Source organism: Colletotrichum karsti, assembly GCF_011947395.1.
Source record: "Colletotrichum karsti strain CkLH20 chromosome Unknown Scaffold72, whole genome shotgun sequence".
NCBI classification, from domain to species: domain Eukaryota; kingdom Fungi; phylum Ascomycota; class Sordariomycetes; order Glomerellales; family Glomerellaceae; genus Colletotrichum; species Colletotrichum karsti.
In genome coordinates this window covers 58998-84388 of record NW_024065972.1, presented here as the reverse complement: position 1 = coordinate 84388, position 25391 = coordinate 58998, and the positions used below count along the sequence as shown (strand labels likewise).

The window sequence follows — 25391 nt, the reverse complement described above, 5'->3', positions numbered from 1 at the left end:
CATGACTTTAGGAACTGTCAACTACTCGTAACCATAGCTCTTTCCGTGATTCGATATTGCCCGTTGCCCCCTCTTGGGTGTTTTGGTGCATACATACAAGTTCGAGAGGGCGAAGGGCCCTACGACATCTATTTCCTTCTGCTGCGCTCATGGAAAGTCGAATTCGTAATACACATATGCCGTGTATTCGTGGCCTTCACCTCCACCCAACCCGGCTGCCGCCATCTCGGACGACAACGTTGCGTCATCTTTAGTGATCTTCCCGCGCTTGTCCCTTCCGAAAGCATTGCCTCCCAGGTATGAGTAGTTGGAGTCGAGGGCCGTCTTGACTTTCTTGCACAGCTTCGAGTTCGTCTGAAACGTGTTAGCAATGTAGACTTGCTGGGTTCTTCGGCTCGTCACTAACCTTGACAAGGACGCTGACATAGTCGAGGGGCAGTCCGTAGCGAAGGACAGCTTCGACGAAGACGCGGAGAGCAAGGACATGGAGCCAAATCATGACACTCTCACTCCAACCAGTACGCCCAATTCTTAGAGCTTCTCCCCAAGTTTTCTTCTCTTCGCGAGCTACCCGATCGAGCTCGCGCTTCTCCTCTTCTTTGCCGCCTTCGACATACTTGTACTGGCGAGGAGTCCATTTCTGCTCGCGGCATTTCTGCAGGAACTCGGCACTGTGTTTCTTGAACGACGTGGCGGCATACAAAGTGAACTCTTCGTCCTGGGCAACTTGTACAGCGGATCGCGGGACAACCATTGGCGCCAGTGTTTCGTAACTTCTCAGGAAGTCCTTCTTGGCGTTGTTAGGGACGACAATCAAGTGTGTCTCGAGGTATTCGGAATCTTGGATAAGGAGGGCGGGGTCGACGATCGGAGTGAGAGACTTTGTAGCGAGGTTGCCCCTAAGCAAGTCATCAGCAAATGAAACCCGTCATACGATACCATGTACTCTGACGTACGTCTGCTTGCGCTGCAGGGTGGTGAAGTTCGTCTTGACTGAATTATACTGATTAAATTTGCTCTTGACATCATTGTCGGTGGTCATGAGTTCCTGGGGCACGCGATTAGCCTGGCATTGGCCATTATCTCGCGCATTGCAGAAGACAGATCCCTGAGACCCGTTCATCAATATCGTACCTTCTGCAACGTATCGACAAGCTCGCTCAGGCTCTTGTCGGCGCGGTACCTGACCTTGTTCCACGCAAACGAGCTGACGTACTGGTCGGTCGGCTCTAAAGAAACAGCGCAGTCAGTAACATCTTTTCCTGGGGAGAGTAAAAGAGCAGGGCGGGTCGTGTCTCACTGTCGTTGACCATCTTCTGCTGGGCGATCTTCTCTTCGTCATTGTCGAGAATTGACTTCAGAGAATCGGCAACCTTGGCAACGACAGCTTCGCAAGTAGATTCGAGCTTGGCCAAATCGTCGGCTTGCTGAACCAAAGCATCCAGTGTACCAATCTTGAAGTCGGGAATATTGAAAGGTCGCACGTTGCCGTTCTCGGGCGAAATGGTAGCGCTTAGCGAGGAAATAGCATCTTCTTTGTCGCTCGAGTCGAAGATACCGAGGGGGAGGGAGACAAGGGCGTATTTCGTGGACATCTTGACAACTTCGGCTAACTTTCCATGCGTATGATCAACGAGTCAACGCGTTGGGATGTCGGGATGGCAAGGTGCTGGTGCGATGACGATGACGGCAGCGACAGAGGGAGAGCGAGCGTGAGAGAGGTAGCTTGAGGTCCGGAGAGGTCAGACAAGGAAGCAAGGCTTAGGTAAGGAGGCGGCGCGTTCTCTGTGTACCTAGGTAGTGAGGTACCTCGCTCGATACGACGTCAGAGAGCGTGCAGGTGGATGAGGTAGTCTAGGAATGACAGCGGTAATGGCGACGACGATCTGCAACGTTGAGAAGTGATTTCGCAGCGAAGGTGAGGGTGCGCGAGCAAGTCACCAGCGATGTTAATAATGCCGGAGCCGGTTGTTGGGTAGAGATGCAGCTACCTGTATCCGTACACGGACGCCTCCCAAAAGTACACCACGGCACCTGGTAGGAAGGTGGAAGTACCGCATATACCTTACCTAGACCTTGAGTACTAAAAACCTTTAAGGTAGGTAAGCTAAGCCAACCTAGCCACCTTTCTTTCGAGGCGGGTAGCCATCAGCAATGTGAACAGTCAACCTGGAAGGCATCAACTGCTCTACGTACCTACTCCAGCTTCGTATCGACCGCCGCCCTCTCCTCCTTATCCACAGCGGCTCATCTTCTCGATCCTACACCCGACCAACACTTTGGCGTCGGGTCTCTTCGCCCTTGCAAGCCCAAATAGACACTGCAGTCCACGTCTTCCACCGCGCCATCGATCGCTGTAGGCTGTAACGTGTTGAGCCGCCTCTAATCCACGTCTCGTCGACAACAACCCGAACCTACAACAATAGCAAGACGACTCCCTGTCTATCCAGTCAGGCGACTGACGATGAGGATGCGCACCTTCTTCTCAGAGACTTCCCAGACAAGTTGACCTGACAAAATCTCGAGGTTTTGAGGCTCCTCGTCAATACCGGCCGGGCTGTGTGATGCTCTTTCGTTTCATCAGTAGCACGACCGCACACTCTACCGAAGCGAACGACGCGACCTCCTTTCGTACATCTCTGCTAGGCCAACTAGATCGGCCACTATTGCGACCTTCTCTACATATACGGTCGCGGCCTTGCCACGGCCGCGGCCGCCTTTACGCCTAGGAATGAGGCCCTGTTTAAACCGCAGCATCTGCTCATCGCAATGGCTACAATTGGAGGTTCGAGACCCCGGCTTTCTCAGCAAATCTCCCCGCGCCTCGACTGACCACGTCTTCAAAAGCATCGCTTCAGCCCTTGAAACCGGCAGCAACCACCTGTGATCGCACAATTGCCACAGATGGCTTATCACCGCAAAATCCCGTGTCGGCTTCCGCGGGCCAAGGAGGTCTGTCGGCCAATTCTTACCCAACCGAACTCATATCTCTGCAAGTCAAGGCTGCAAAGCGCAGACAGAAGCGAGGATCATCGCTAACCACGACGTCGCAGGCGAATTTCGGGGCTTCGGAATATTGCAACCCACCGGCCCTCCCGTACAGGATGATATTCCCGGACTCTATAGGGACGGACGCGTTCGAAATCCGGTCCCGAGCAAGCTAAAGGGCAAAACGGATGTTAGGAACGGAAACTTCGGTGTCATGCATATTGATCTTACTACGACGAATGAGACACAGGAACGAGATGCCGCAGCTAAAAGGACTAGCGAAGGCACACAACTCGCTGCAAAGCTGGCCCAGACAGATCGCTACGTTCCGATCAAACGAAGCAAATTCATTCATCGAACCGACAACCACCCGGTCCCTAGTTCACCACAAGCTCCACCGCCTCGCCATCGGGCTTCGCCCCTCACCGCGGTCGAGACCAAGACCGAACAGGCTCGCTTACTGACGCTTCTACGAAGTCTGCACCCCGTCCTCGTAGTCGACCAACTGTGCAAAGCCTTGGCTTTCTTCGGAGGTATCCCCGGCGCTGAACCATCGACTGAAGGGTCTTTTCCGGAAAGCGCTGAGTTCAACGGTTCAGGGTCACTCTTTGTGGGGTGGCTAGGTGAAATTTTCCCAGCCCTCGGCCAAGGATCAGGGTCGAGGGTACAACCAGCGGCTGTGAAACGCCCTCGAGGCCGTCCGAGAGGAAGTAAGAACACCAAAGGGAGGAAGGACAAGTCTCTCAGAAAGCGTTTGGCCATTGCTGGCCGTTCAGCACAAGCGTCTGGAAATCGTCGTTTGGCCGATGGGCTAGTTGACGAAGGCCATATCGACGACAGCTGGGTGGATGTTGACGAAAACAGTGGTACTCATGACGAGGAGGACACACTGGATGTCAGTCAGAACGCGACCGTTCTGGATACCGCCATCCCATCCGACAATGGTCATTCCATAGCTGGTTCGACTGCGCCGATGAGGGAGGCGAGAAGCAGTGCCCCTGACACTTCTTCTCTCGTAATCCCGACTCCGAAGCGGCGGGGGAGACCAAAGGGGTCCAAGAACCGGCCCAAGGACGGCGCGAGTACAAGTACAGCGACAGGAGCTGCGGAGGCAATGCCGGCCACGAAGAAGCGGAAGCCAGGTCCTGGCCGTCCAAAGGGGTCGAAAAACCGCCCCAAAGAGCCGCAACCTACTGCGCTGGTGACCGAAGTCGAGTTACAGCCAGTATCAACTGCTCTGCAGACCGAGCACGAAAAAAGTGGGACTTCCAGACCCCCCGAATCAACTCGTCCATCGTACTTGACTTTGGACGCTACACCAGGCAGACCAGCCGAGATTCAGCCAAGTCTGCCTCAAAACTCAACGCCGGCCACGCCTGCTCAAGCCCCCCACCGAGTCAATTCTACTACGGCTAAGTCTAATGTTAGGGGAGGCTCGAGGGAAACAAAGCGGAAACGAAAGGCTCCTGCCGCAGAAACGACGGCCGTAAGGAACGCACAAGTACTTACAACAACCGAGCGAGGTACTGCCCCGGGTGCAGACGATGTCGTAGCTGTGTTGAGTTCTGGGAGCCACTCTCTCAACCAAGCGAGTGCTGAGGCCGTTTCTTCAATGAGCGGCGATGGTACAGCGAAACAGCAAGCAAAGAGACGCAAAGTCGTAAAAAGATCACCAAAACAACCCGCGGTGGACGTTCGGGTCGATCAATCCACCGACGAAAATCAAGCCTTTCCAGGTGCAGCAGTCTCTCAGCCGCCAAGGCAACGACCAATGGAGGGTAGCGCAATTATTGTGAATGCCGACAAGAATGATGGTGTACCGAGGGCGAGGAATCAAACGGTGGAGTCTATCAGCGAGTCTCCGCAACAACACAACGTCAACTTACAACACGCTGTATTTGAACCACAGCCTGACTTCGGTCAAGATCGTGGCGTCTCTGGCGGTAATATTGATCAGCTTCAGGCCAGCAAGCCGGTGACAGCTCCCTCATACCCAATTGGCTTCTCTAGCAGATCATCGCACGGCATGTACAACCAGGCTCGCTCTGTTCAAGGCCTTCTTGGACAGCAAACACAGCGCCAGCATCAAAACAAGCAGCAGCCGCCGCCACCGCCACGACAGAATCACCACCCCCAACAGACACAAGCTCAACAACTACAGCAGCGGCAGCGGCAGCAGCAGCAACGACAGCAACGACAGCAACCTGAGTCTAGACAACAAGCCCACCCCGAAAATCATGTCCATGCTAATCAACATCACATCATGAACTCGGGGAGTGTATCAGTGTCCTCGACTGCTGGACACAATGCGAATTCTTTTGATGGACCTGCTGGCGATAGAGGATATCGTGGGCTCATGCCTCAGCCGCCGTCATTCGGCGCGCAAGTGCCTTTGTCGGTGTCTCCCGACAGCAACTACCGAAATTCCGCATCGCGCTCGGTACAAAATCAGTCACCGGCTTTTCAGCGCCCGGGACATCCGACGTCATCGTCGGGCATGCCGTACCAAGATTATTCGGACCCGGCGTTTCTAGAAATGACGGGACTTGACTCTACAAACCATGCCAGCCTCGCCATGAGCCAGGCGTCATACGGCATACCGGGTGATGCTATGCAGCGACCACCTTCGGCTATGAATCCCTCATACACCACGACCTCGAGCCTGGGGCCTTCATTCAACGGCTCCATGACAGACCGCATCTACCATGGCTTAAGGCGGCAGTAAAGGCATCAAGGGCCTTTGGATGGCTTTGAGCTACAATGTTTCTATGCTTTTCCACCCACAAGAAACCCACGTATCATGATGAGTCCAGGTGAAAGACCTGTGCTATGTAATGTAATGTTGTTACGATGCTGATGATTAATTCGTCTCATTTCTTATGGTCAGCCATCTTTGGAGGGTAGCGCGAGCGGCTCGGGGCATCCAGGCGCGGTCTTGCGGGTTTCAATGCTTCGTCTTTATGATTTCATGGTAAACAAATACCAGGATTGTTGGGATTGAAATACAACTAGGGGAATATCGAGACAGTACGATGCCTGACTGTATCTCTATCCAAATGGTTACACCCCTCTCCATGCTGGGCCCTGACAAAGAAAATGCAGTAGAAAAAAGCTAAAATGGCGAGGGAGCTTTTTGTTTGCTCGTTCCCGATGGTCGTTCTCCCTGACCAGCCTAAACGCCAGTAAATGCTTGATATTTCGTCGTTCTCTCAAACGCCCTCAATGGGATCCTCCTCTATAGCCTCAAGTGGCGGGCGTACCGATTCGGGCGTGCTCCGCCCATACCACCACTCGTCCTCCTCTTCCATGCCATCATCGCGAATCAGCTCCAACATGACCTGAGCGTTGCGTTTGATGTCTTGCGTGCGCTCCACAATACCCCTTTCCATAATTAGAGCCTCGGCCGTTGTCAGCCAAATTTGTTGCAAACTGGGTAAATCGCTCAGGATGCGGCGAGCGTCGTCTCGCCCAAGGGATCCCATCGGCATACCTGCCGCGAGGCTAGTATTGAAGACCAAGTTGTCGGAATGATCGGCGGTGTCGTCGAGAGATGCCCGCGGCGTGTGTCGTGTTGGAAATCCTCCTTGAGGTGTGGATTTGGCGGAATCCTTAACCGATAAGAATGACTTCTTCCGGCCCAACCCCATGAGACCTCGTCGCTGTTTTTGAGCGGGTTGTTCCACCGGGTCCTTGGCGACCTCGTTATACCAATCATCGACTGCTCCACGCCTGCTGCTATACCCCTTGATCTCCCATAATCTTTCAACCTGACGCAAGCCGCCGACGCACAGAATAGCAACGTGCACCTCGTCTGGGGGCTTCTCCTTGAGATAACCCCTTAATGATCGTTCGACTCGTCCAGCGTATGATGGCGGACGTAATCGTCTGCAGAAAGAGGAGATGATGAGAGGAAAGACCTGGTGAACACGCAGCAATGTCTGGTCGTCGTACATGTTCATGATTTCGACTTCGATCGGGTTTAGGGTATACGGCTCGTGTAGCAAGCCATGTCCGTTGTTGTCGAGAATGTGTTGCAAATGTAATTTCCTGTACGTCTCGAAGAAGTGGAAGACTGTAAAAAGAAGTGGGATGAGGCGTCGACGCATCCGCTCGCGTTGGGGCGCGAACTCTTGACGTTGAGCCTCGGTAGTTCGTAGAAATATTTCCTTCGTGATCCATTCGCACATGAGGAACGACAGCTTCGCTGCGACGTGTAGGCGATGCCACAGGCCGCAGAGATGGTGAAAATTTGCTGTGGTGGGATCCCTGGATGGATAGAGTCGCAGCGCGTACACTGGAATATGATGATCGAGATGATATCGAACGATAGGCGCCTCGTTCAGAGTGACGAGGGTATGCCATGCTTTCGAGACTCGGCGCAGATTCAAGACGTCAGTGAGCGGTAAAGATGAGATGATTTGAATCTGAAGCTCGGTCGGTAAAGCGAGAAATAATTGATCGAAGGAAAGGCTGAGGTCATGTCAGCATTGCTGGTCAAGTGTAATGGGCTACGTTAGCAACTGATAGGATATGACGAACGCTTTTGATTTCGAGGACCCCACGAGCTGCTCCGCGAGTTCGCTGTGCAACGTCGAGGATTTTGAGTGAAACAAAGAACTTTTGGATCTCAGACCGAAAAGTCGACTCTTCTCTTGGCGCTTGTAGTCAGATGGTCGGAAGGCATCGGCGTCGGTCTCGTTTGCTTTCGAGGCACGGAGCGGGAGGATGAAAGTGGATGAGGACTGAGAGGGTATCGACTGCGGAGAATGCGGATGGGGCGCAGGTAGCTGAGGATCGCGAGATTGATTTAGTTGATCGAGCTTGTTGAAGTAGCGCTCGGAGGCGAACTCGGTTAGATGAGGCGGATCCATCTTCCTGCTATCGCGCTGAGCAATGGCACAGCCAAAGAGAGGAGGGGGTGAGGCCTAGAAAGCCCAGCATAAGGTCCCCCAATGGATCGTGTCTATTCGGTATGATGATAGCCAGGCGAGGAAGCGTAGTTGTCGATGGTGCCGGACGTTCGCGGCTTAAACATGGCTGGACATAGGGAATCGGTCGAGCAGGTCGACAAGGGGATTGGTGTGGAGAGATGAGGGATAGGATGCAATTGCCGCAGAACCGAGTGGTTAGGACGTCGTGTAGCAGAGAAACGGGTGACGAGGTTGGCGAAGACGGAACTGAGGCTGTCGGGGTCTCGGGCGGGTGAATAGTCGACAAGACGGCTCGGACGTAGGGAGACAGAGGACGCAAAAGGTCGATTAAAGAATGTAAGCGATGAACGCGAGTTGGATTCCAGAGCAGAGGCGTGGCGGGAGATGGTGTTGGACGGAGATCCGGGTAACGTTTGGCCGCGATGTTTGAAGTTGGTTGGGGTTAGGATTGGGATAGGGATTGGGGAGAGAAAGAAGAGGGAATGAGTAGGTAAGTGGGCGGGCAGTGAGAAAGGGAGATCGGTCGGTTCCTCTACCTTAGGTACATACCTAGGTAGCCAGTGGAAGGTAAGGTAGGTAGGTAGCTAACCCAACCTGAAGGTGGTGGCAAGAGTGGAGGGTGAGCCTGCCCGCCTATCTCCCTTCGCTACCTAGGTAATTGTGCCTTCCATAGGCTCCTACCCGGTAGAAAGTGATCATTAGGTGAGGTGGTAGTAAGACGATGGAGGTAGGTAGGTCAGGTTAGCGATTACAGAGCCTTACTGGCCTGGTTGAATCCACCTAAACCACGTCCTCAGCGAAGTGAGAAGCGCTGAGCGACCTGGCGAAACTGGGAATGGGAAACGGTAGTAACAGAGGGATCGGCCGTCCGCTGATTTGGGTGGTCCGGCGGTATGTGCGGCGAATTAGTGGGGGGTCCAAGTGAAAAAGGGTTTTTGCTTGTCCGGGGGGTCGGTCCAACTACAGTGAGCAGCACTGTATTCAGAATGGGCATGGTGGATCGTGCCCGCGGCTGAATCTCGTTTTGGCCTGGAAAATGTCGGGCAATATTAACAGAAGAGCACCCGAGTGGGCAACAACCAATTGTGTACTGTGTGCAATCAGTAGTCACACGGCAGATAGCGGGAGCGAAGAAAGAGCGGCCGAGGAAAGCACCGTAAAAGTGCCCGGACGGAGCATTTCCATTCCACCCCACACTTGGATAACGTGCACTGAACGTCCGTTACCTTACCTAAGGTTGACAAGTCCAATATGAGGTGACGATGGTGCATTGGCGAATGTTGCAGTTGCGGTCGCAGTTGCAGTTGTAGTTGCGGTTGCGTCGCAATCGTCGTTTACCTACCACGGATGGTCCAGCGTCTCCTTCGAGGCTACTAGTGTATGTGTGGTCTACCTGTTGCTGCTATGGGTGGCTATCTCGGCGTTACTGCCGCAGAAATTTACAAAAGACAAGACGAATAGGAAGTTTGGCGGTTGACGGCATCCAGCAAGGGAGAAAAGCTTGTGTTGAGCCTCAAGAGGAGGCAAGCAATGTAAACGGACCAATTTCGTACACGAAGCTTCCACGCCCAGGTTATGAGTCAATATCTTACCTACTTTGGACGAGAACTTATCTTGGGTATTCTCAGATCGCAATCAAGTAGAATAGAGCGCCGCCTGTCTCCCGTCTCCCGTCTTCCTGTGCCGCGATTGATGTCTGACGTTCGATCAGGAAGACACATGCGTGCCTTGAAGCGATGAAAAGTTCAAGAGGCCAGACTTGTCCGAAGCGGAAGATGATTCGGCGTCATTCCGGCTCCTATAACGACTTGCGTCTTTTGAACCGATATGGATGTGGGCCAGGAAGTAGCGGCCAGAGAAAAGAGACCACTGACGAGAGCCCATCGGGAGGCCTTGGTTCGACTTCGGACGAGACCTAGGATTGAGAATCGACACATTTGCCTTGGTCCCGACCCGACTGACGGGCAATGGCCGGCGCCGCCGATCTGGACTCGGCGACTTCAGTGTTCGTGCTTGGTGGGCGTCACCATGTGCGGGCGGCAGGAATGCGGGGCGGCGCCAAGGTCAGAAGCGGGCGCGAAGAAGAGACGCTCAGAGCAAAGAAGCAAGCGGCGGGACGTAAGACAGTGTGCGACGGTGCGACGGCGCGACGGTATCCGCAGATTGCTTGCTGCGAGCCTTTGGGTGTAGACAAAAGTCACGGCTTTAGTCTGGCAACATCGCGTATGGTTTCCAACCTGAATGTTACGACAACGTATCTTGGAATCCAAAACACTCAGTCGACAAGAAAGACGAAGAAAAACAAGAACAGCCAGAGACTACACCACTGTAGGTGTTCGCTACGAAAATGGGATGTAACTGGAAACTGCACGCGATGGTGTTTCCACCGAAGTGGCCGAAGTTGAAGCGATGAAACTAACGTAGCTGGCTTAGCGCCGTCTCGGAGAGGACAAGCACCCACCCACGACGGCAGCGGGGGCGTTGAGCTGGGGACGGTGGACACAAATGGGACACATTGGGGATGGGATGGGATGGAGAGACACTGCTGTAGGTATCTATCATTGCCCGTATCCGTAGGTAGGTATGGTACTGAGATGAAAAATAGATATGCACTTATCAAGGTAATGACTTCTGGCGTGAAGGGATGGAACGTATAGAGTACCTCAGGTAAGGTATGATAGCGTGCGCGCCCCTCGGGCCTACCGCGGTCTTTCTTTCCCCCTCCTTTTCCATCCACTCAGCGTGTTTTCCGGCCGCGTATTGACGGAACACTGCATTTATTATACTCCCATTTTCTATTGCTCTTTCCGCGAGCGACGCCGTCAAAGAATTCCAGACAAGCAGTACCTGCACCGTTCCAATATCGCCTGACGGAATAATCTCCACCGTTGATTGACCGGGCTTGTCTTTTCCTGAGGTCTGTTTTACTGCATACCTGTGAATAGGTATCCGCGAGGATGCTTACGTGCCGTAATGCAGGGCAGAATCGGCCGAGACTTTGAACGAGCTGGGTCCCTCAGATCCAGGTTGTGCCTCGTGACAGTTTCCATTTCCACTTCTTCTTGGTGAGCTCGACGTCTCCATTCAAAATCCATATTACTCCGCGTTCTCTCCGCTGAGTTGGTTGGCTTTCCTGGCTTTTTCTACCTAGGTACTGTACGGGCAGGTACTTTTGACCAATTGCTCTGTTGCAAATATGACTGCGGTCCGGACTACTTGGCGACCGACATGCCGACTTTCTCTTGCGTAATGAGCCTGCGTTCGACATACGGCCCGAATTCCTACCTGGCCACGGTCAACCAGCCCGTAGAGACTTAGTTTCACTGGTGGTTGATACTTGTTTGCCCGAACAGAATTTCTCCGCCATATCAAGAAAGTAAGCAACATACCTTACCTGATCAACACAGCCACGGGCTTGGCATCGACATCTCCCGTGCTGACTTACACACCCCAGCAAATGTCTTTGTCTTGCCTCGAGGCTGGGCCTGATCGATGTGAAAGTGCTATGAATGATGAATTTCGGTACAGAATAATCATTGCGACGACATGGTTTCAGTAAAGAGCCACTGCCATCGTTACCACCATCGGCAACGCTAAATTGAACGTCTCCATCACCACTTGCCTCGTCACCATCTCTTCCATCTGTACATGCACATTGCACGACTAGGTTGGTTACTGACTAATCAATCCACTTGGAAGTCTGTCGTGAGAGACCACGACTTGTCTGTCACTTCCGTGGTCCGCCTCAGCCGCATCCCGCATCCCGCATCCCGTACGTAAGGTATCCCGCCCGTACCCCCTCCCCGTCCTCCGCCTCCGTGTCTCTTCTCCGCAATCCACCTTCCGATTGTTTGGCCCTCAACTGACGGCACAACGACGACGGTTACCCTCTCTTTATTGCCCGTTCCTCTATTTGCACTGCACTCAAGAACGTTTCCCCCCACTTCCTGTCAAAGGCCAACGTGACCTGGCGCCTCCTTTATTACGAGTTCGATTCTTTCCCCGCCCGCAGACCAAGCTTATACTCGTTGCGCCGACTCAGAGGGGTTTGCAATATCGCATGAGCGTCGACCACTCTCACCCTGTGTTTTCCGCTGCCGGCCCTATACATGACCCTCTGTCCGGCCGTACTTGACCTCGCGTAGGCCGATCTCGCCGGAGACAACGTCACGAGTAGCTTCAGCCGTACTCGCACGTCTGAGCCACGCGTCTCCATTCCCAGACAGTTCGCATTCGCCAGGCCCCGCACAGCTTCGTATCCAGTTCCTCGCAATCTTCATCCGCCGCTGCGCATAAGGCAGTCAACCATCCAGCTCCAACTCAAGAAGATGGACGTTTCGAACGTGAACAAACCCGCCTCGCCGGTGCCTTCATCGGCAGCCGTATCGGATGCTGACCCAGCCAGCCCGGCTTTGTCTGCCCTGGCTCGCTTCGAGTTCCAGGCAGGCAAAGGCAAAGAAGGCACCAAAATTCTCATGGTCGAGTGGGATCCTTCAACCTCGCACGCTGACGCCGCGCCATCCGCTGTCAGGACCTGGCAAGTATCGTGGGAGGGCAAAACGAGCCATCTTCCCGTCGATGACGAGGAAACCGGCACAAATAAGCGCGTCTACTTTCTTCTTCCACCAGGATCCCCTATCCCCCCTGTGGTCACCATCACTCATCCCGACGGGGTGACTCTTACTACCAAGCCACTGCCGGCCATCTTTCCTCCTGGTTTAAGTGCCGCCAGCTCGGAATCCGGGACGAGGGGTATTTTACACACCATTTGGGCCAAGAAGCGGCTCGCCGAACTGCAGATCGAAATTGATACCGAAATGAAGACCAATTTTGAAAGCGTTGGACTTGAAATCGCTCTTCAGGAGCGGCAGTGGATTACCGACCACTTTGGTGTTACGCCTCGGGTCGACATGAACACGAAAGCAGACACGTCGTCTTCTGCGCCTGGGGCCTTACCTAGTCCTATATCACCTAGGTCACCCGTCAGCGGCAAGCTTGGGGAGAAACTCAAAGGATTGAGACTGGCAACGTCCGCGGCTGACCTCGTGGCTGGCTCAGCTGGTAAGCTGCCCGTTGGGACTGTGAACATGACCTTGATATAGACTAACCCCATACCCTCTCAGGCAAACATGCGCACCTCTACCCCATATCATTCTCTCCCGCCTCTGGTGACTTGGCGGTGTCGTCCTTCTCGAACTTTGCTCGGCAGCCTTCCAAAATGAATTTGGAGGTCTCTCATTCACTGGATGCTGTACTAGGTAACAACAACCCGGTCCCTCCGACGAAGCAGGATCATGACCAGGAGGAGGATCTCTTTGCGCTCCCCATGAGCCCTCGTAGCCCAGAGATGGGGCGTAGTCCGTTCAGTCTTCGGTAGCCCAGACCTCTGATCCGGCGCACCTTACGAAAATTTCATCGGCGAGCCATTCGATAGAACCTGCATAGCATAGCGTGGACTTTTTGGGCCGGCCATCGGCTGATCGGGCTGAAACGTACAGTTGGCATGTTGTCTTTTGATCCCGCTGATATGGCAAAGCGGATTACCTTGTCCCAACAAATTGAAAACCTATAACAAGTGGCCGTGAACCCCCACCTGATGATGTTGGTATATTGGTATCCGTAGTGACGCTGTACGTCCATGCACTCGAAGCAAAATCTCGCAGACGGTGCCTGCCACCGACGACTCACCGGCTTTTTTTACCACTATGACACGACAGCCTTGATCAGCGTTCCAACATCACCGCCAGCCACCAACTCGTCCCTCATCCCAGCGCTCCTTTCTCTCCTGCCGCAAATAATAAAGCACCTTGGCGTCCCTATATCTCTTAATCCAGTCTAGGGTTTCCCTCTCAGATGCAAAAGCACCATCACCCTCTCCATCGATGAAGCTCTCTTCCAGAACATGGCACACGGAAGCTTGTTCGTGCACCCCCTGCCCTAGTCTCTGGTAGAGCGAGGCCGGTGAAAAAGGCGCCAGCGCATGGTCCATATCTGACTGTTTCTGCCGCCACTGGCGCTCCAGAGCATGTGTCGAGAGAAGCTGTGCTTGTGCAGTTGACCGCTGGTGTGCTAATCTAGCCTCGAGCCCGACGAGGCGACCAGCGATGTCGAGGTTCTCGGCCAAGGCGGCCTGGAGAGCTTGATGGGACGAGGCTAGAGAGGGGTGAATCGTACTCGGCGCATGGGTGAGAGAGTTGAGGAGGTCCGAGTTCGTTGCGATGTCGGCAAGGTCTTGTTTCCTGTGCCACGGTCAGTGAAGGCAGACGCTGCCGGGAACAGTTCATACGATTTGTCTTCCAACATCCTCGGAAGCCACTGATCGCCTGGGTCGGAGATAGGCTCTGGTCGCGCAAACTCGAGACCGGCTGGGGGATATACACGCCCTCCCCCAGTGCCATCGGCATCATGACCAAGTCCAGCGCCAGGTCGGGGCGAATTGGACACGGTGGGCGTGCCGATACGACTGGTTTCGTGACTGCCTGGCTTGGGCGGGAGCGAGGGAGGCGGGGGATCGTGGCCATGCATGGCGGATCAACGTCGTGAGTGACCGTTTGATGTCCAGCAAGAAACACGACAACGGCGGGGCAGGTCTGAAAGGAATGATTAAATCACGTTGCTCTCATCCCAAAACGGTGTTGGCTGCTGCGACATGGTGAGAGTGACATACTGCGTGACGAGACCAGCCGACGTCAGCGATTGGGTTCCATAGCCGGCAAGTCGGTGCGATAGTGTCCGACAGGCACAGGCCTAGTCGGGTGATTACCTAGGTACTTAGGCACCTCAAGGTAAGGTATCCAATAGGTACCCAGGTTAGGTAGGTAGGCTGTGAAGCGGGGGAGATAAGATAACAGCCGGGCCGCGAGAAACCTTTTCTGAACTTACCCTCGCCTCCCACTCAATCCTATGTCAAGACTTCAGCGTTGTCAACCAGGGCTCTTCATTTTGACCTGCATTTTGTTCAGTACATTAGATACGCTGGTATTCCACGTGTACTTTCTGGGACCTGGACGCCAAAGCGCAAACGCCCCGCTCATCGAGCTACCGGATGTCTATCCCCCTTTCCCTCAATGACATTATACAACTATTCGACAGAGGGTTGAGAGAATTTCCTCTCATCCCTCCACGACCTGGGTAGATGATTGTTCACTCGCTTCAAAGTATCCATTTCATGGCTTTACCGACCATAAATCGCGGGACCAACCCATTTCCCGCAGCTTCTTGCTGCTTGAATTAACTGCCTTCTTCTCCCCTGAGGCGATGGCAAGGGCCTTGCTGCAGCCGGCAAACGACTCAACCAACTCCTTCATTCTGCCGGCTTTGACGAAGCAGGCCGCAATGTCCGAGTCCTTTTCAGCGATAGTAGCCGCCAGCTCCATGCACTCCAAGAAGTTGTCCCTCGTGAGGGTGGTGCCAGCGAAGTGCAAGGTACTGATGTATGCGAGGAGAGTCTCGGGCAAATATGCGTCGCGCAGAATCTCCAACTCCTGGTCGTCTGTATATCTCGAGTCAGCATCAATCGGCAAGAAAGAGCCAGCAGAAACTCACCTGAGCCCAAAAGCCAGTTCTTCAACAATGGCTTCACGTGATCCTTGGCACATTTGACTTCATTGCCGACCTTGGTCCAGAAGTCTCTCTTGACGGACGGGTCCCTGGGACTAGTGAGTAACCGGTGATGATGCTGAAGTAAGATTACATACTCCTTTGAAAGCTCCGCAAGTGACGCGATAGTCTCCATTGTGTCCAAGGCCTTCACAAGGTACTCGAGATCGCGCAGTGTTCGTGCCTCCGAAGCAAGCCGGGAGGGGGAAAGTCGAGACACATCCGCCGTTTCAATCTGGCTGGCCCAGAACTCCGCATCATCAGACCACGACTCGTTCTCGTCTTGATCTGAGAAATCCATCCGTTGCCGCATGATGGTGCCAAACGGTACCCGGTTTGCCAAGCTCCTGGCGGCATTGAGACGCATGTGCTCTGCTCCATGTCAGTGAATCTGTGCCGGCCAAGGCAGCCATTGGATACTTACTTAGGAAATACTTATACACCGCGACACCCACACCAAAAACATCCGGCCAAGCCTCATCAACCAACAAGAGCCACTCGACGGAACGAATAAGGCGATCGTCAGAAGCATCAATAGACTCAGGGTCTTCTCCAAAGAAGTCCGTCTTGATGGCGCGTCCATATTTTAGGGATGCCGGTGCTTGTTCCATGATCTGGAATTGCCCTTTGGCAGGATAGGAATCCGCAATCTCGTTCCCCAGCGCTTTGAACAGAAGCTGCGGCTGAGTTCTGACAAACTGCAGCACATCAAGTCCGGCTTTGCGGATGAGGCTGAGCTGGAGAAGACGAGCTTCATGATCTGTGATCGGCAGGATATTGGTACTCAGAACTTGGAACGCCCTCGAATGGTCAAGTCGGGAGCAGTAAAGGGGGATCAGCTCATCGTAGCCCGCTAGGCGAAGCAAGCTGATGTACGCCGTGATCGCATTTTCCTGTAGTTTGCGGCGATCATAGTCGGCACTGAGCGTGGGAGACACCGCTGGTGTTCCAAGCTTGTCCAAGGTGGCGAAGATGATGAGAGCATGCACTGCGAGCCGCAGGCGGTCGGGGGAGTGCATGTCAGCAAACTTCTCATGTGGCACGATGACATTGCGACAGCTATCATCAGGCATAAGAGCCGATGGCTCCTCCGAATTGGCCTTCTGGGTAACGGCTACGCCCTGTTCGTAAAAATGGCGCTCGAGATCTTTGGATATGATGGCAGCCTGAAGCGCCTTTACAGGCTCAAATGCTTCCTTGTTCGTGTGCGGGTTGGTCTCCAACGACTTGACCAGACGCTGCTCCAATGTAACTGGGTCACCGTGGAATTGAACAGCGTCGAAGGCAGCGAAAGACGAGCGGAGGGAGGCCGATACTTCTGGGGAGCACTGGCCCAACATGAATGCGTCGAATTGGGTCCGGACGAGAGCGTTGTAGTGCACGAACATGAAGTCGTCCCATGTTTTGCATACTTTTTGCACGCTCGGGATGTCTCCTGACAGCACTCCGTAGACGGCTCTTTCAATGTCATCAGAGCCGCCCTGACGAGCAAGTGCAAAGCACATGCGTCTCCAAAGGGCGAGAGCAGGCGGATCGTCCACCAACTTTGTCACACCGTGCTCGTTCGCAAGAGGCAGGGCAGACATTGACACCGCCCTCCAAACTTCCGTCCTCTCTAGACACCACTCCCGTATGGCCTCCAAGTTGCTGCCTCTACGGAGGAGCTGGAAGCAACCAACCCATATCGCTCGTTCAAAGTACTCGTCTTGCGGTTCAAGCTTTCGTCCCTGCCTGGTTACGGCATCTGGATCCAGCTCGGCGACAAGCGGCGCCTTGTCTGAGTTGACAAGTGAACGCGCAACTTCTGGAAACTGAACATCCAGTGGACGCGCTGAGCCTATGACACCCTTCTGCAGCTTGATGGCGGACCTCGTGTGAATCCAACCATGAGCGATAATGTCTCCTCTGTCGGCGTTCTGCTGCAGCTCCCGGACCAGATCGTCAATATCGGGCCCGTCTCTCGCGCCATGTTGGAGCCATTCCAAGACTGTTTTCCTCTCCACAGCCAACTGGTCCTTCTCTAGGAAATCGCTCCAAATATTGCCGCTCGTTTGATTTGCTACCACGGCATCTGACGGTTTCCGGTTCATGGGTGTTTGTGAGGGATATCTCAAGGGAATTAGCCGACGTGCGAGGTCCCATGTTTGCCTTTCTTGCTCCCATGCTCGAATTTCTTCTAAGCTCGGCGTTGGGTCGGCCTCTTCGTCATCGTCGAGGTCCATCTCGGTGTCGCCAACGGAGCCTTGGCGGGCCTGATTGCGTAAATGCGCCAGCTTTTCTTCGGCATAATCGTAGTAGGCGGTCACCAGTCTCAGTATCCTCGTGCGCTTGTCGTCAAGCGAGCCATGAGGTGCGAGGCAGTCATCGAGGGCGTTCGCGAAGACCTCGAACTCGGGGCCGATGTGAAGGTCCATCGTCGATACAAGGAGATCGCAGAGTCGGAATGTAGAACCCTGTTTCTGGTACTGTTCCGTCTAGATGCAGTATTCGTGTATCCTATGTGGTTGCTCGCAGGTCGGGCGGCGCATCGGATCACTAAACTTCCGCCAACGCTTAGCCGTGTTCATTGAAATACGCGCGCGTGGTACGAACCTTCTCCAGCTATGATGCTAACCGAAGTCACTGTGTGATGTTCAGGCCTTTATCGCGAAAAGGCTAAAGCGCTTGATCGTCCGCGGCCGGGAAAATTTGGTGCAGATTCCAAAACCTCTTTTTCTTGGTCAGTGACAAGATGTCGGAGTCGCGAGCAAAAACGCTTGTGGAAAACGGTTGCAACTGGGCCTCAGTAGGTGACCAGGACCCCAAATACGACCAGAAAATCTGCGGCAGCGCGTAACAACCTGTGAAGAGAAGAGTCGCAGCCCAAGGAATACCTAGGTCGGGACATCAAATCGCCAAAAACAACAGCCCGCAACCTAGCAGAGTTCAGTGAGGTCGATTGTCAAGCAACGGCTGAGAAGCGCGCAGGGGTGGACTAGGAATGGATCGTTTGACGATCTGTGCTGGCCCGCGGTCGCGTTTCTGGCACAAATTAGAAGGTACACCACGCAGTGGAGCTGAACTGGCAGGCGGTCAACCTACGCACTGTGAAGACGCGGCCGACTACGCGAATAGCTAGTGTTCATGTTTTTATACGTACTGTATGGGCCTTCACCGCATCCTTTTTGTTCGACGCATCGTCAAATTTTTTCTAGTTTCTTTCCTTCCCCTCATCAATGTCAAGGCCTTCATATTAGAGTCTCGGAACAAGCATTCAATGCTTGTTCAGGTCCCACGGGGCTTCTTGCGTGCTAATGAACGCCTAGAGTGACTTGCCCTCTTTCAAAATGTCGCCAGATTCAATTCTATTCGGGTTGACGTATGTACGGAAGATTGGTACACCTTACTGCCGCCGACCTAGCTAGCTAGATACCTTGATTGTGATTGTTGATTCCCCTCCGTTGATTCTCCTGCTGTCGTGTAGACTCATCACTTTTTCGACTGAGACTCCTCCCGCAACCTACTCAGCTTCAACTGCAGGAGATGTGGCTTAGGACAGCTTGCTGATACCGCGTCGTCGCCCTGTGCGCGATAAAAAGCATCACAGCACTCGTACAGCGCCATAATAACGGGCCGGCACCTGTCTTCGTCGTAGTTGTTCTTGGTCAAGCAATCTGACATCAGGGAGCGCTGAATTAGGGTGACGCAAGTCCAAGAAGCGGTCGTGGTTTGTAACTAGAACTCACTCTGGATCGCGCACTTCACCTCGTCAGGGAACGAGTTAGCTCTCTGGTCGGACACGCTGGTGCTGGTCGGGTCGTCTCAACTACATACGGCGCGAGGATGGCAAGCAGGCTTTGCTTTGAGATCTTCGTTCAGTCCCTGGATGTGTCTATTAGACGAGGCTCGGTGGTTAACAGGCCGGGAAGCAAATATACCATGATTCAGTGCTATCTTTTGTGATTCTTGTCGGCGATGCCGATGAAGTACGCCTCCGATGAAGAAATTGAAGAAGGCGAGGCTGTTTAGGCGTTGGTTGACTGAGGTGACGTGCTGCGTCCCAGTCAGGGAAGCAGGCACCCCGCTGACCTCATCTTTCATTCCTCTGCCTGAAGTGGCTCGTAAACTTCAAATATGGTTGACCGGCTCCGTCATCTATTGGCTGGAGGCAGCACTGGAATCAAAAGTTATATACCTGCCTTACTCGATTTGTTTCCTGTCATTACCAACCCTTTTGTGCTGAAGGACCAGCTGAGATCGTTGGATAAAGTAGGTACCTAAGGTAGGTTCTTGTGGTAGGTAGGTACCTAGGTAGAAGCGACGACAGGCAGGTAGACAGGCATCAGTACTATTGCAGGGGGGCGGGGGGGGCAACAGCGCGGGGAGCCTCACAAAACCTTGCCCTGATCCTGTCCAATCATATGCCCTGCGTCCCACCTACCTCACCTTCCACCTTTCACATTTGCAGTCGGCAGCGCCTGTCTAGACTCCCCACGTCCTCCTCGTCCGCGATACCTTAGGTAAAGGTACCTACCTTACTTGGCTTCCGTCTCCAACCTTCCGCGCCAACGCCTACATCTTCTTCTACATTCAACACGTAATCGCGTCCTTTTCTTGTGCCTCCTACTTGATCTGCGTCGACTCTACATTGCGCCTGTCTCTCATAGAGCACAACCTTCCACAAGCAACTTCGCAGTCACGCCAGCAGACAACGTACGTTTCGGTTGCGCTGCGATCCCTATTAGCTTTCCCAAAACTTCCAGACCGACCTTGCTGACTTTTCGGGACGCGCAACAGTTACACCATGTCCGGCGAACACGAGAACGGCTCTCCCGCCGCCGGCGGTCAAGATGCCCCCGCCGCCGTTGAGCACCTCAACATCAAGGTTACGGACAACAACAACGAGGTCTTCTTCAAGATCAAGCGCTCGACCAAGCTTGATAAGCTGATGACGGCTTTCTGCGAGAGACAGGGCAAGGCTGTCAACTCCGTTCGTTTCCTCTTCGAGGGTCAGCGCGTCCAACCTACGGACACTCCGGACACTGTAAGTGTCAAGTCGTCTGTCTGACTTTACCGTTCCGCTGCACTCGGTACTGACAAACTTCCTTTATTAGCTGGAGATGGCGGACGGGGACACTCTCGAGGTGCACCAGGAGCAGGTCGGCGGTTCTTACTAGACGATCGAGCGCGAGGTGGGCGAATTGGCAGGGAGCGATGGGTTTCGTCTTATCCGAGATGGCTACGGTCATTCGAGAGTTGAGCGCATGGACTGACGGTTTCGCACGTTTACAAGATCCATATCAAGACAGTCTATGATGATTATGACATTCACGCAATCTTGTTTCTTTCCTCATCTGTTGTTTTCGAGTGCTATAAAACGCCGCGTGCCCCAAACCCATGCATTCCCATAACGAGAGATCAATCGCACTGCTCAAAATCAACGCCAGTTCGCTCAACCCCCACCTCAAACCCGCAACTCCTGAAGTCCTTGTCTCATAGCCCGAAAGGGCCACTTCATAACTCATTATGCCTTGAGCTCAATCATGCGGCATCGTGTGCAAAGTACAATCGTCTTGTCCCCGTCCTCCTTAGGGAAGATCTGGCCGTCATCAAAGCCTCCATTGCACGAGTTACAACGGAAGCATTCTTCGTGCCACTCTCCGCCCAGTGCCCTGATATACTGTCCAATAACGGCACATCTGCACTTCTTGCATTTGGGCGCTCGTCGTTCCGTCCGCTTGGTCTGGCAGTTGATACACCACGCGTACCCATCCTTCTCAATATGCGTCATGCCCTTCTCAAACGGGTCTCCGCACTCGGCGCAGAAGAAATGTCCATAGTGCCAATGCTCACCAAGCGCGACAACATGCTCTCCGAGAATTGGCGTTTTGCAGTGTTTGCACCTTGGCGCAAACAGCTCATGCCAGTCCAGATGGCAGTAGAAACGCAGACGCTCATCGCCATCTTCAGCCATGGTTTTTCCTCGCTCCTCTTCAAGTCTCTCTCCATTCGTTCGGCGCCTGATCCTGTCCAGGCGAGCCTGACGATGAGCCTCCGGCTCGGGGCTGATCTCCAGAGCCTCGAGACCGGTACCACAAGCAAAGCAACTGAAGCACTGTGGATGGAAACGCTCCGATAATCCCGCTAGCGAGACGAACCTGCCCTCTATGGGGAAGTCGCACTCGTAACACAGCGTCGTTGACCGGATGCCAGACCCGGGAGCATGCGACCAATGCCGCTGCGGTCGCTGGAAAGGACGTCCTCTGGACGAAGCGGCCTTGGGATCAGGCAAAGGTCGCGGCCCAGAGTTCGCCGCATCGTCCTCGGGTGTGATAATGACGGGTATGCCGGAGTGGCTGCCGGCCGGCTCGTCCACGCCCGCAATACTTATGGACGGCACGGCCGGGACCCGGCGTGTGTTGTTCGTCGGGGGATCTTCCGGCGCCACCACGATAGAAGGAATCTCCATCGGCTGGGTCTTTTGACTCGCAGGTCCCGAGTTGGGGATGCCGAAAGCCGATCCTGGCCTAGAATCAGTCTTCTCGTCCGGAGCTTTCCAGTTCGAGTCGAAGCTTACAATCGGCCGTCCAGGTCGATCACTGACGGCCGTGGGCGTGGGCAGTTTCGCACTGCGGTCTTTCAGCTTCATGCTTGTAGCCCCCCTAATATCATCACTGCGAATCTCCATTCCATTCTTCTTTGGTACTGTCTCTTCTGTCACGGGTTTCGCAGCGGGAGCGTTGGTTGTGTACTGCGGGTTGCGTGATTGAGAGGGTGGGTTCCGATGAATCTCAACCTTGCATCTGGGTTTCCAGGGCGCGACTCGGTCAGCTGGGGGTCCAGTGGCGAAGCGGACTTGACTCTGAGGATTCTTCGGCTTATCGACCAAAGGAAGATCCGACATTTTCTCGGACTTGGGTTCTGCCGTTACTTTGCGGGTCGAGCCTTCTGGCTCTTCCCAAATCTGGTCACCGGAGAACGGTTTCTCGACCTCACCGCTGATGTTACGCTTCATGCTGCTGCGGCGGCGACTAGAAGATGTGACGCCAGAATTGGAACGAACGGGGCCAGCGAGACCTGAAGTTCCAAAATCCAGTGAAGGGCGCTCAGGGCTCTTGTCATCTCTGCTGTGGCTCTCACGCGACATAACCAGGGAGGGGCGTCCCTCACTATCGGTCGAACTGCCCGAGCATGACCTTGGCTCGTCTCTTGCTAGACTGGAGGGCACGATCTCATCGCCGTATTTCCCAACACTGGCCGTGCGGGCATGGGCATAGCTGTTCTTCCTCATATGGGGCTTGTATCGGTACGGAGCATTGGGGTCGGGAGAAGCCACTCCGTTTCGGTGTTGCCAGACAAGCTCCGAGGCCTCGTCAAGAGCGGCGTTGTAAATTCGAGTTTCATCCTCCTGTGAAGTGGTAGTGGCGTTGTCGTCCACCGCACTGGAGACTTGCTTCTGAGAAGCAGAGCTTTTATTATCCTTGATGCGCATGTCATCCATGGCTTGGCGGAGCGACACGGCTTCTTCTTTTTCCATCCATCTCTGTCCTCGCTCCATGTACGTGTCGGTGGGCACGACTTCTGAAGGCTTCAAAGGGGTTGTAGAACGAGGAGGATAGTAATCGCGTCCCGAGACGCTGGACATGGAATAGCGGGAGGAAAAGCTGGCGCTGGCCGGTAGAGGGCTCGGTCGCGTGGAGGGAGCGTCGTTAGAGCTCAGGGCGGATATGGCAGGGCTCTCAGAACGAGGAACTGGTTCGGAGATGCTATGCTGGTCATAGGCAGGCCGTTTGGATCTTGCAGTCGACGAGGGAGGCTGAGGTCTCGCGCCGCCGGGGCGGGCAACACGGTTGTTCCTGAGATTTGCCAGGTACGCAGCTAGACAGACGACAAGTTAGCAACAGATCGGAAATAGGACCCTGGCAGAACCGCTCCTCCTCACCGAATTGATCGTTGTTCATGTAAGATGGTGACGGAGGCGTCACCTTCCGCGTCCTCTCAGCGCTCCTCCGGCGATGCATGATGGAATGGGCTCGCAGCTAACGACCCAAGAAGAAGGCTCAATTTAACAAAGGAAGTCGAGTTGACGGGTCTGCTGACGAGCCCGGCCTCGGATGTGGTCTGTCGCGCTTTGTGGTGGATGAGAGGGAGCAGCAAGATGCTGGGGCATGCGGTGAAGGGCTTTCGGTGTTTGGGGGAGAGTTTGCTATTGATGTAGTGATGCTGACTATGGCTATGGCTTCTGTCGGTGGAAAAGGCACACGAGGAAAAGTCGGTGGCGTCTTCGTCGCCCGAGGAGCCGAATCGAGGTGTTGAAGATATATCTAGGCCATGTGGTCGGCGCTGGTTGGTTGTCCCGGCAACAATGGCTCCCAGGTTTGTGGGTTCGCGGAACATCCCAAGGCTTCCAGGTTGTGTAAGGTAGGTAGGTAGGTAGGTACCTAAATGTGAGTGCGTCCAATCCGGACTGGTGAGATCTCCCCCGCCATAGTCTGGTTAATCCAACCTAAGACCACTGCGCTCCTGATCAGTCTGGGGGACAGGTCCGATACTTGTAACCGCCGCCCGCACCACCCAATCCAATAGGTAAGGTAAGGTAATGTCACCTCCCATAATGGCCGTAGTACGCTGTCCTCCTGTTTTCAGGTGGTGGGGGCCTAGACCTACGACACCGCCGCATCACACAGGCGGGCGATCAAGGAACCCAAGCTAGGTGCCTACCTAGATAGGTAGGTACCTATAGAGGTCGGCAGGTAGGTAGGGAGCCAGATTCCATCCATAGGTACCTACCTACCTACCTAGGTACCTAGGTAAGGTACCTTGGGTGCCTGCAAGTTGCATTTGGTGAGGCTCTCTGTCACGTACAATACAACCCCTGAATTATTGTTAGCGCGGTACGTATGTCGCAGTCAGAATAACTATCGCGTTGATATAATTGCTTATGTTGGCAGTTGTTAAGAATGTTGTTGCGAAGGTAGTTTACTCATGTTTCATTACAATAATACAGGGTGCGTATTGTACCTTACCATGTAAGGGGCCCAATAGGCGGTCAAATATTGCGGTCTAAATGCGAGTCGCTGGAACATTCCCCGTGCTCTCGATCCATTGGTGTGTCGAGTCTGTCGTCCCGTCAGAGATGGTCTGTTTACTGCATCCATACAACTTGTTTAACATGACGACTACACGTGTAAACGAGTGTAAACAACATTGCTGGGTTCACAGGCAATGATGCAAGGGCTGGACCGAATTGGAGTAAGTAGTTAAGCACGCGGCGTTTGTTTCGTGATCGAAGTGAGTCACTCACGCAATAACAGATATCAATACTCTCTCAGCATTGGGCAATGCGAATAATGCATGAAACTTCCTTGTTACGGGTGGACTTGACGCATGAAGATGCCATTTTGACAATCTCCTTTCGCTTTCCAGTTTTTGAGCAAACAGGGCTTTGGAGATTGGCTTTCCCCCTTACGTACTCGTACAAGACTTAACGTTACAAGAGATGATGGCACTTGCCCCGCGCGAGCGCCTCTTTTTCTCTGCCAGCAGCCAGCCTTCAACCAAGACATTACGCGGCCATGTGTGCACGCAGTGTTTCTACCCCAAGCGAGTTACCATCTCAGTTCGCCAGGTCGCGCATCGTTCTCTTTCCTCGAGGCGCCCTGGCCTTGTCCTTGTCCGTGGCCCTTATTACTTGTCACCTGCTCGTTGCCAAACCCTAGATTTTTGAAATCATCCTTGGCCATAAGATTCCTAACCAGCAACCACTACCGTCAACACTGACAACTCGGGATACCCGCGAAGATACTTGCGATGGGCTCGCTCATGTGCCTTACCTATCCATGCGGCAAGCCAAATATGACTTGGCAAGATCGCGACATTCCGCGTCGTTGACAC

General features: G+C 53.9%; 7 protein-coding genes across 7 annotated transcripts; 3 read left to right on the top strand and 4 right to left on the bottom strand.

Moving 5' to 3' along the window:
• Positions 1-147: 147 nt before the first annotated feature.
• CkaCkLH20_13091 (V-ATPase subunit C) lies at positions 148-1595 on the bottom strand (the record flags this gene model as incomplete). The annotated part of the gene is made up of 5 exons (XM_038895802.1): positions 148-354; positions 407-899; positions 957-1048; positions 1135-1229; positions 1301-1595. 5 exons carry the CDS (start codon positions 1593-1595, stop codon positions 148-150), a joined length of 1182 nt encoding a protein of 393 aa, XP_038738890.1.
• Positions 1596-4759: 3164 nt separating this feature from the next.
• Positions 4760-5255, top strand: CkaCkLH20_13090 (uncharacterized protein; the record flags this gene model as incomplete). The annotated part of the gene is made up of 2 exons (XM_038895801.1): positions 4760-4931; positions 4999-5255. 2 exons carry the CDS (start codon positions 4760-4762, stop codon positions 5253-5255), a joined length of 429 nt encoding a protein of 142 aa, XP_038738889.1.
• A 942-nt stretch (positions 5256-6197) lies between these two features.
• On the bottom strand, positions 6198-7859 carry CkaCkLH20_13089 (F-box domain-containing protein; the record flags this gene model as incomplete). The annotated part of the gene is made up of 2 exons (XM_038895800.1): positions 6198-7458; positions 7528-7859. The coding sequence occupies 2 exons, from the start codon at positions 7857-7859 to the stop codon at positions 6198-6200; spliced, it is 1593 nt and encodes a 530-aa protein (XP_038738888.1).
• A 4388-nt stretch (positions 7860-12247) lies between these two features.
• CkaCkLH20_13088 (uncharacterized protein) lies at positions 12248-13296 on the top strand (the record flags this gene model as incomplete). The annotated part of the gene is made up of 2 exons (XM_038895799.1): positions 12248-12980; positions 13043-13296. 2 exons carry the CDS (start codon positions 12248-12250, stop codon positions 13294-13296), a joined length of 987 nt encoding a protein of 328 aa, XP_038738887.1.
• A 360-nt stretch (positions 13297-13656) lies between these two features.
• Positions 13657-17932, bottom strand: CkaCkLH20_13087 (uncharacterized protein; the record flags this gene model as incomplete). Its single annotated transcript, XM_038895798.1, has 5 exons — positions 13657-14158; positions 15102-15411; positions 15465-15568; positions 15617-15890; positions 15943-17932. 5 exons carry the CDS (start codon positions 17930-17932, stop codon positions 13657-13659), a joined length of 3180 nt encoding a protein of 1059 aa, XP_038738886.1.
• Positions 17933-20301: 2369 nt separating this feature from the next.
• CkaCkLH20_13086 (ubiquitin family protein) lies at positions 20302-20674 on the top strand (the record flags this gene model as incomplete). Its single annotated transcript, XM_038895797.1, has 2 exons — positions 20302-20541; positions 20612-20674. The coding sequence occupies 2 exons, from the start codon at positions 20302-20304 to the stop codon at positions 20672-20674; spliced, it is 303 nt and encodes a 100-aa protein (XP_038738885.1).
• Positions 20675-21021: 347 nt separating this feature from the next.
• On the bottom strand, positions 21022-23518 carry CkaCkLH20_13085 (lim domain protein; the record flags this gene model as incomplete). Its single annotated transcript, XM_038895796.1, has 2 exons — positions 21022-23375; positions 23440-23518. 2 exons carry the CDS (start codon positions 23516-23518, stop codon positions 21022-21024), a joined length of 2433 nt encoding a protein of 810 aa, XP_038738884.1.
• Between the last annotated feature and the right edge of the window lie 1873 nt (positions 23519-25391).